Source organism: Terrapene carolina, unplaced genomic scaffold, assembly GCF_002925995.2.
Source record: "Terrapene carolina triunguis isolate 2854851 unplaced genomic scaffold, T_m_triunguis-2.0 Scaffold227, whole genome shotgun sequence".
Classification (NCBI taxonomy): Eukaryota; Metazoa; Chordata; order Testudines; family Emydidae; genus Terrapene; species Terrapene triunguis.
In genome coordinates, this window is record NW_020664578.1 from 742,239 (window position 1) to 752,035 (window position 9,797).

Here is a 9,797-nt window from a genome sequence, read left to right on the forward strand (position 1 = left end):
GCAACCGGCTTCGGTCCAGGTCCTATCCTCTCCCTCTTCCCTGGATCCAAGAGGGCAGCACATTTCTTACCCGGCCCGCTCCTTTTTCTGGGCTCCATGTTGTTTGCTGACTGGGCCCATGAAGTGCGGGTTATTTCCTCCTGTGGCTACTTGCCCTCAGCCCTGCCTGGGAGCCCCGAAGGCCCTAGGTGGGGCTTAGGCAGTGCTGGGCCTGACCCCTGCTGTCGCGCACTGTTGAAGCCAATGGACTCACGCAGGCGTGAGAGGTGGAAATGCCATCCCAGGGCTCCGATTCCTCCCCCAGCACAGGGCACAATCTACCCCTGTAGACCCGCTACAGTCTGTCCTGTGGCCTGGCGGGATTCGCTGCTGCTGCTGCTTTAAGCGTTTCTCCTTCCTTCTTCATCTCTCGTTCTTTTTCTTCTCTCTCCTCCCGTCCTTCCAGCTCTTCTATTTGTGCGCAGAGGTTTGCCAGCAAATGAACTCCAAGGATTCCCGGGTGTTGGGGAAGGAGATCTGGAACATCTTCTTGGAGAAGAACGCGGTGAGTGCGGGAGCTTGGCAGCATTGCCAGCGGGTGTGGGGCTTTCTTCCCGCAGGGGAAGGCCGGCAAAGTGTGGCTTCGCAGTCTAACGGTCCATGTATTCAGCCTCCCAACGTGGAAAACTTTTAACCAAGGCCTTGGGTCCCCTGGGTTTTTAGCCATCAGCGTAGCTGCACTGAGGCAAACTCCAGAGCAGATGTGCTTTGCACTGTAAACTGCGCTGGTGCAAACTGTGTTGCATTGTTGTAAACAGTGTCTGCGCCGGTGTTTGCCACCAGTGTAGCTATGCTGCTGGAGGAAAAGCCAATATAGACGAGGCCCGGCAGCCTGCTTTAATTGGGATGGGTGGTTTTAGCTGTGGCCTTCTCCGAGAGAAGCGATTTTTCCCCCCTCGTTGCTTAATAGGCACAGTGGTAGCAAATATACTGCTTAATAGGGACTCGTTAGTTGAGTGCCAAGCGGTTAAGATTTAATCAGGTGTTTCAATTGGGGTGAAAGTCTGAGCTCTGGTCTGTTAAATACAGAAGCTGCTGTGCAAAGCGCATGCCGGCGTTACTAGCACTCCCACAGTGTTTATCCTCTGACCTGGTGCCCCTAGAATAATAATTAATGGAGACGTAATTGCATCTTTTTTTCCCTCCTAGCCTCTGAGAATAAAGGTGTCTGAGCAGTTGCTAGCTGACATAGGTAAGTGCGTGTGCACGTGTGCGTGCGTGTGCGTGTGCACGTCTGCGTGTGTGTGCGTGTGTACTCTGAGGCCATGCCTATGCCGTTAGGGGTAGTCGCTGAAGCAGTACAGTGTTTTCAGCAGCTCTAGGTCTCAGCATCAGGGACCACTGGCTGTTGCTGGTCCCACTGTGCAGTGGTTCTTAACCTTGACTGTGGCCTGCACCCCTTTGGGGCTCAGAATAGGTTCTCGCACCCCGCATCGGAAATCGTCGAAGTCGGTCAGTTCTTTAAACTTAGATATCTTTTTTGTTTGTAGGTTCCAGTAATCGTTAAAAAACGTATAATGTTAATAAATACATAGGTGTGATGAAACAAAGTAGTTGTACTTACGTGCCTGTGCTTAATTTGTGTTTTCGATGATTTACCTTCTAAAAAAATCTGGCCCTGTCTCGCACCCCCAGAAAGGGCAGCTCGCACCCCCAGGGGGTGAGTGCACCCCAGGTTAAGACCCACTGCACCAGTGGCTTTGCTTTAAATCAAAGATTCTCTTTTATTAGAGTGCAGAACTCTACATCCTCTGAACTTCCCTGGAGAAGGTCTGTCTGCGTAGGAGAGACCTCACTCCCCCCTTCGTATTGCCCTGCGTTAGGGAGGAAACGGCGTCATGTGGTTCGAGTTGGAGTCAGGACTCCTGGGTTCTTTTCGTGCCTCGCTTGGGGAAGTCGCTTCCCTTGCATGAGCCTCAGTTACAGAGGCCTGAGGACGTTACCATTAATGAGACTCACGGCTGCGCCTAACGGGCCCCACTGTGCACGACCAAAGGGAGAGAGAGTCCCTGCCCCGAAGAGCTTAACATTGAATTAGACAGAGGGCGGGAGGGGAAACTGAGGCACAGAGCAAGGCAGTGACTTGCCCAAGGTGACCCAGCAGGCCAGTGGCAGAGCTGGCAAGAGAAGCCAGGATTCCCAGGTCCCTTTCCGCCGGGCCATGCTGCCTGTCTGTCTTACCATACCTGCCCTGCAGGCGGAGTTGGGAGGCTCAGGCCTGGATTTGCCCCCAACTCCAGCACCCAGGATATCTGCCCCAGTGCAAACGGGCAGAGTTGCGTTTTGCACCAGGGTGGCTTTCTCCTGCTTGGAACCCTGGCGAGCTGTGCTGTTGCTAATCGCGGGGTACAATGGGGCTCCCCCGGCAGCATTCGGGGTGGCAGTGGTGCAGCCACCCTGCCGGCAGGAATCCGGGTGGGAGAGTCCCAGGGTAGACGAGGCCTTAAGTTCGAGGCTGCTAGCGGGGGTGCTGAGCACCCGACGTTGCTGCTGGGGTGTACACCCCTGAAAAGCAGCTGCCCGATTGGGAGGCATGGCGGGATCCTCGGCTGAAACATGCCGTGTCAACACCTGACGCTGCTGGTGCCCTGGGCCATCCATGCGCCCCCGCCCGCCCCCCAGCCGAGCGCAGCTGGTAACGAGCTTCTTTCCTCGTCTCCCATCTGCGGCTCCAGAGTCTCGCCTGCGGAACGGGGAGGACGTCCGAAGCGCCTTCTCCGAGGCTCAGGACGCAGCGATGCCCGAGATCCAGGAGCAGATCCAGGACTACAGGTAAGGCCCTCGCACTGCCTCTGCTCCATGGCCTCGTCTCGGGCAGCTCTTCGATGGGGTGATTGCCTGCGCCACTCAGGCTCGTGGGGCTGATCTGTGGCCCTCTGTCTGTCCGCAGGACGAAGCGCACCATGGGCCTGGGAAGCCTGTATGGAGAAAACGACCTGCTGGATCTGGACGGCGATCCCCAGAAGGAGCGCCAGGTGGCTGAGAAGCAGCTTGCTCAGCTGGGCGACATACTGTGAGTGCCAAGCGGCGAGGCTGGTCCCCGTCCGGCGTGTGATCCAGCCCGAGCCTGGGTCTGGGCTCGCTGACACCAGCAGAGATCGGCAGCGGGGTGCGACCGGTGGGAGCGGAACCCAGCTCAGCCTGGCGCGTGGATCCCAGGGCCGCTCCTGCGACCTTCCGGGCACTATGGCTTTACCACTGAAGTCCAGTTAGGACTCTGTAGTGGTGGGGGGGCCGGTGGAAGGAGCAGGCTCTGAGTATGTGGGTGGGTGGGTGGGAGGTTGAAGGAAGGAATGGGCTCCTGGCATGCGGGGGCAGGTGGAAGCAGCAGGCGTGGGGTTGGGGGGGGCCTGCTCTCTTACACCCTGTCCTGTCCCCTCTTGCCAGTGCTGGTTGGAGTAGTATTGACCCTATATCCCCATTGCAGTCAAAGGAGCTCTGCCGATTTACACCGGCAGAGGATCCGGTCCCGTGCCTTTAATGCGGCTGGTTTGAGTCGGGGCCGTGAAGGGCTAGGTCTGAGACATCGTCCCTCGGGCTCCTGGGCTCGGATCAGGCAGATTAAATGGTGTCTTACGGAGGTGGCCTGGTTTCTCACACCCCTTCCCTCTTTCCCCGCTCTAGGTCGAAATACGAAGAGGACAGGAGGTGAGTGTCTGCCTGGCGCCCAGCAGTCGTGTGCATCCAGATGTGATGGTGCCATACAGATGTGGCCGTGGGGGTGGGGTTCTGGAGAGCTCAGGGAGGGGGCGCGGGGCAATGCTTGGGGAGGGGGTCCTCTCATTGCTAGATCGCTCTTTCCCCTCCCAACGCCAGGGCAGGGCAAACTTGTCATCGGCTGGATGAGCGGCCCGTGGGGAAGCAGCTGGGTAGCGTCTGTCTGGGTTGTAGTGTCCCGCAGGACGGCCCCCTGCTATCGCAGAAGGCCTGGACAGGCCCCGGCGGTCACAGCTAGGAGAAGAAACTGGCTCTTTTCCGGCCAGTTATCCCTGCGGTGGCCGAACGAGGCCAGTCTCCCGACACACCAGTGCTGGTGTTGTGTCCTGGATGATCTGCAGCGTGTCTGTGTTTTCCTCTCTTCCAGCTCCCCCATGGCCTTTGCCCTCAGCACCTACATGAGCCACACGGGAATCCGGATGCGGGAGGCCCGGCCGGCCAGCACCAGCGAGAAGTCCCAGGCCTTCCCAGACAAGGACAAGTGGCTGCCCTTTTTCCCCAAGGCCAAGAAGGTGAGTGGGGCATTGGCCGCGTTCCCTTTTCTGACCGGATTCTTCCCAGTGCCGTCAGCTCCTCAGGCCTGGCCTAGCGCAGTTCTTGTCTCCGCGGCCTCCCCGAGCCCCAGCTCCCCTGCAGAAATGCGAGTGAGCGCCTAATCCCCATCCCTGGGGAGGTGAACTCCAGAAGCTCCCTGTTCATTGAGGAGCCAGCTCAGAATTCCCCTCCAGCCACGGCCCTTGGGCAGGACGCCTCGTCGCTTGCACCTGGGCAAGGCGGGCACAACATGTGGCCTTTTCTGATCTGGCGGCACTTTGTGCCGGGGTACACGACAGCACAGAGCCCCTGGGTGAGGGAAAATCGGGCCCCTTGTGTCTCCTGGCCTCCTCCCCGCCGTGCCTTCTGCTCTGTCCCTTTGCACAATCTGTGTTGGTGCAAGAGCCACCTCCTCTGCTGCCCGGAGCAGCCTCCCAGTATCTCTTCACCTCCATCACCTTCCCCCCCACGCCCTTTCCCCCGTCTCTCTCCCTCCCGCCGTTTGATCCTGGTGCTGGCTGTTTCACTCTGGGATGGGAGTGGGGGTGGTTTGTGTAGCAGACCCTGTGCAAAGTCAGGCTGACGCCAGACCAGTGGGAACTAACGAAAGCGCCTCACACAAACTCAATGTGACCGGCAGCTGCTTGCTCTATCTAACTGGAGGGTGAAGACAAGGCTGAGGGATGTGTTGCTGGTGAATTTAGACACACAGGATTGTGTGCCCATCGGTATAAACAAAGTGACTTGTGTTGTACTGTAATAAACTGGCTGGTTTGTTTATATATGGCTGCCCCCTCCTGGTTGGAATCGGAACTGTTCCACTGTGTCATAGGCCCTATACTTCTAACAACTAATGGAGATTCTCCATTCGCTCCAGTAATAGAGGCTTGGACTTTCAGAGCAGGCGGCTCAGAGTTCTGTCCATGCTGCTCCTGGAAAGTTTGGAGTAGCTGCAGGGTGCAGCATCCTGGTAGACATGTAGCGGAAAGGTACCAAGTACGGTACCCTGGACAAAGGTGGGCCAGTGTCATTGACCCTCATTGCACAGATGTGAGGAGAACTCTAGCCCAGAGTGACTGGTTCAGGACCCCATGGCGAGTCAGTGGGGATTAGAACCCCGTCTCCCAGCCCTGGCCCCTAACCACCGGCCCACCCTGCCTCAGTTTCCTTCCTTGCAAATTAAATGCAGCTACTGCTGCTGCTCCTGCTTTAGCTCATGTTGCCCTGGGAGTTAACATGCCTCCCTTGCCAAGACTGTTTTTCCAACTCTTGTCGTGTGTCTCAGCAGAGCAGCAGCACGAAGAAGGACAAAGACGCGATGGAGGATAAGAAACGCAATCCCATCCTGAAATACATCGGGAAGCCCAAAAGCTCCTCCCAGAGTAGTGAGTATTGGGTCGTGCTGGGGGGCGCTGTGGGTCACAAGTACTGCAGGAGATGCCCGATGGGGAGCTGGGTTCTTTGAGACTCTTGGGCGAAGTGCCAGAGCCAGCAGCCTGCCTGTAGGGGGCGCCACTCCCACATACGATGGAGTAGCCAATGGGCAGTCATCTCCTCTGGCTGGCTGTGTGAGAATCAACATTTTGGGAAGTGTAAGGCATTGTCCGTGCCGGGACTTGAGCCGGGGCGCAGCCGCACGAGTGTCAACCTCTGGCCTAGACGTGACATGCACCAGGGCAACTTACGCTGCTGTCCAACTAGACTGCACTTCACTAGTGTAAATCTTTCTTCCGCTCGGAATTTGCATCCAATCCCGATGTAGGTGATGCCTGAAGAGTCTCTCCGCCTGCCTTCAACCCTTTTCCCCCTCTCCGCTGCATCCCAGCAGGGATTCTCGCGGGAGCTCTCTCCCCTTTTCACTCTCAGGCCTGGTTGACGCTTACAGTTTTGTAGCTGTGGTTATACGAGCATAAACGTGCTTTTGCCCCCGTAGCTTATTTTGCTTGGAGAACCAGTCTAAGCTGTTCCGGCGCAAGCCGCGCTCGTCTCGCTACGATCTGTGTCGGTGCAGCTCTTGCGGCAAAGCTTGGAAGCGTGGATAAGGTCTAAGGGCTTATCCACCACGGAGCTGTTTAGTAACAGCTGTTCCGCACTGACAGGGCCTGCACAGTGTGGAGTTAGGGATTGCTCCTGGGGTAGACAATCCACAACGCTCTAATTACATCTCGCACGCGCCTGCCTGTGCTTGGGGGTGCCGTTTCCGCGCGTCGAAGCAACCCCTACGGAAATCACACGCTCACCCACGTGTGTCGGCCGCTGAAAACCCGTCCCTTCAAACTGCTGAGCACCCACGGGTGGGGTTTTTCAAAAGGGAGCTACCCCAGGGGGAGTCAGGGGGGGCTTCCAAGGGGAGCAGAAATCGCCTGGCGCTGGGTGCGTTTGAAAATCCCATTGGACGTGGTTCGATTTTGGCCAGTAGTTATATGGGAAGGGGGGTGCGGCAGAGGGTGGGTTGCCTAGAAAGCTGATGTGGTTTGTGGGGGGTGCAAAATTGCTCCTGCAAAAAAGGAGGCTGGGCTGAGACCGTCCTAAAAACTTCTTCCACAGGCTGCATCTGCAGTTCTGAGCGTGCGTGTAACAAGCACCATGCACACAGATCTAGCACTGTCCATACCGTCAGAGCCGTGTGTGTGTGTGTGTGTGTGTGTGTGTGTGTGTGTGTGTGTGTGTTCCCCTCGGGGAGCCCGGGAGAGGTGTTTGTGTGTCTCTTCACTGCCTTCGCTTTCCATTTCCTCCTTTGAGTTCTCACGGTGCTGCTCACACGCCCTTCTAACCTCCTTCGTTGTTGAAATGCAGGATTGATTTGACATCTCATTGTTTTTTCCTTTCAGCATTTCATGTCCCCTTGTCCCCTGTGGAAGGTAAAAGGCCTTTTCTTTTCTTTTCTTTTGTGTTCAGCTTTGTTTAATTTTTTTAAGCGGGGCTTTCCCCAAAGGTCTCCCACCTCATTGCGCTGTGGCATCAGGGGCGGGCGGGCGCTTGGGCAGGGCTGGGGAGGGGAGGCTTAGTGGACTGGGACTCAAAAGACCTGGTTTCTAGTTCCAGTTTTGCCACTGGCATATCGGGGGACCTGGGGCAAGTCACGCCCCCTCTCTGTGCCTCAGTTTCCCCATTAGGCAAATGGGGTGTTAATGTACTGACCTGTTTTCTAAAGTTCTTTGAGATCTCCTGATCGAAAGGTGGTGATGGGAGTCTTTCCCTTGACTTCTCTGGGAGCTGGTTCGTTCGTACGTCAAAATCCTTCTGCTCTAAGGCCTTTGTTTCCTTCGCTCCTGGGTGATTTGTTTTCCTGTGCCTTTGAGGCTGTTCAGTTTTCTGCCCTCTTCTCCTTTTCCTCTTGTCCGTTCAGGAATTTAATGGACAGTGGTACCTAGTCGGCGCTCTCCTTTCAGAGACAGTGCTGCTTCATGTGCCCCAGGCTCATGCTAGGGGGCGCTGTGCTGCAGGGAGTGGGGTGGCTGATCCAGTAGGGGGCGCACTTCCCGACCTAGTACCGATCTCGAGACCCTGTCCCAGCGTTAGGGTGCGCTATGCTTGCGGAAGAGGCCCAGCTGCATGCAAGACGTGAGCAATCGCAGAGAGGTTTTTTCACACCGTGCCGTGGCCAAATTCCAGTTGGGCCAGTTAGATCTTAAACTCTCCCTGCGCTTTCCAGTAGACAGGTCGTTCTCCTTCCTTTCCTGCCCTGCGCCGCTGTGCGGCGTGACTCCACGACTGTTACACACTGCGAGAGAAACGTACGCTGAAATGCTCCCTGGGCGGACGGTCCCACTCAAAACAGGCCACTGTGTAGGGCTCAGTTTCATCTTAGGGCCTGAAATCTCAGTCCCACGCGGCCCATGTAAGCCTTTTCTCTGCTGCCCAAGCAGTGGGCGTAACTCACTTATCTCCACTTCGAGGCCCCTTTTCACTGCCACGGCCATGCAAAGGGGCCGTGGTGCAGGGAAGATTCAGGCCAACGCTTGTGTAGTGGGATGGGGTCTTTTGGGGTGGAAGGCACCGGTCTAGCTAAGTGTCCAGATGCCCTAGGACATGAGTGCCGTAGAAATGCCCCCTGCATTCCTAGAGGGAGGCAGCAGGTTGGCTGAGGGAAGAAGCGCTCTCTCTGTTGGATAACAAGGCTGTTAACGTTTGCACATTAATAAATAAATGGAGATATCCCATCTCCTAGAACTGGAATGGACCTTGAAAGGTCATTGAGTCCAGCCCCCTGCCTTCTCTAGCAGGACCAAGTACTGATTTTGCCCCAGATCCCTAAGTGGCCCCCTCAAGGATTGAACTCACAACCCTGGGTTTAGTAGGCCAATGCTCAAACCACTGAGCTATCCCTCCCCCTGGGACTGGACTCTGGAGAACCTTTTAAGCCGGGGAGGGGGGCGAACAGAATCTGCAATGGATAACATCAGGAGCAATGTGGAGAGAAGTGGGTGCCTAAGACACCTCCAGGCCTTCGGGGGAGCCCACCCCATGCTCCCGCCTGGCCTGATATCATACGCCGCGCACCTCCCACTAGATCGTAGTTCTCTAGGTCGTAGATCTGTTCTCCCGTGCAAGCCCCTGCAGGAGTAGCCATCCCCAGGCGACAACCTGGCCTGGAGGAGACGCCCCGGTGTGAGAGGCTGGGTGGATGCTCTTAATTCAGATGGGAACAAGCTGAAGCTAAACCGAAATAAGAGCGTCCACACACCGATTTGCACTAGGTGGACTAAATCGGTGCAGGTTTCCTGTGTAGATGAGCTGCTCGGCCTTCCTCCTGCTGTGTGATTTAATCTGCAGCCTGGCCGCTGAGTGGGCTGGTTCTGCAGGGAACCGCAGTCGAACGTTGGGAGAAGGATGAGTCTTTTGGGGGACCCTCCCGAACCAGGGGTGTCCTGAAAACTCCCCATAACTGGTTTAGCGCCAGGCCGCCCGGGTGTACTGCAGCTTTGTAGCCACTACGCATCACGGGGCTGCACTGATTTTGGACCCCGCTGTCGAGTGCCTCCAGCTGGCGGTTTTTCATACGCCGTCTGCACAGAGGCAGGGGGTGGTAGCTGGGGGCTGGTGGCAGCAGGGAGGGGGGAAGGCCAGGGAGTATGGGCTCCAACTAGAGACGGGAGCTGCCCTGCCTCCCAGAACCCCAAAAGCGCCCCCCCCACACCAGCCATCTCCAACCCATACGAGACCAGCCAGACCCAAGAGGGTCAAACTGCTGGGGTCGGGCTCACCACTGCTAGGATGTATTTAGCCTCTGGGGGGCTACGTAATGGGCTGCAGGTTAACGATTTAGCCATCAATACCTATGTCTCATGTCTGTCCTCCTGTCCCTGACTCCCCCGTCCTACCAGTCAAACCCGGCAACGTGAGGAACATCATCCAGCACTTTGAAAACAACCAGCATTGCGAGTCCCAGGAGCCTGGCACGCAGCGCCTCTCCACCGGCAGCTTCCCTGAAGAGCTGCTGGACTCGGACAGGTAGGGCTGCTGGGGGGTGGGGTTCTAGATTAATGAGATGGGTTCTAGCTCCC

At 56.8% G+C, this 9,797-nt stretch overlaps 2 protein-coding genes across 3 annotated transcripts in view; both read left to right on the forward strand.

Moving 5' to 3' along the window:
* The window catches only part of LOC113407584 (rho guanine nucleotide exchange factor 11-like), a 48,839-nt gene extending 48,576 nt beyond the window's left edge, over nt 1-263 (forward strand). The window contains exon 13 of the mRNA XM_026656232.2: nt 258-263. Coding sequence (XP_026512017.1) covers nt 258-263 — 6 coding nt within the window. The remainder of the gene's footprint in view (nt 1-257) is intronic.
* Nucleotides 264-447: 184 nt separating this feature from the next.
* Nucleotides 448-9,797, forward strand: part of LOC112105549 (rho guanine nucleotide exchange factor 11) — a 25,445-nt gene continuing 16,095 nt past the window's right edge. Inside the window, exons 1-9 of one of the 2 annotated variants that reach the window (XM_026656259.2) lie at nt 448-544; nt 1,189-1,231; nt 2,715-2,811; nt 2,930-3,052; nt 3,664-3,687; nt 4,124-4,268; nt 5,579-5,675; nt 7,122-7,151; nt 9,618-9,744. In XM_026656259.2, the coding sequence (XP_026512044.1) occupies nt 479-544; nt 1,189-1,231; nt 2,715-2,811; nt 2,930-3,052; nt 3,664-3,687; nt 4,124-4,268; nt 5,579-5,675; nt 7,122-7,151; nt 9,618-9,744 (752 nt within the window). In that variant the 5' untranslated portion in view covers nt 448-478. Of the gene's footprint in view, nt 545-1,188; nt 1,232-2,714; nt 2,812-2,929; nt 3,053-3,663; nt 3,688-4,123; nt 4,269-5,578; nt 5,676-7,121; nt 7,152-9,373; nt 9,745-9,797 lie in introns of those variants that run through there. The other variant, XM_026656260.2, reaches the window with a different exon arrangement.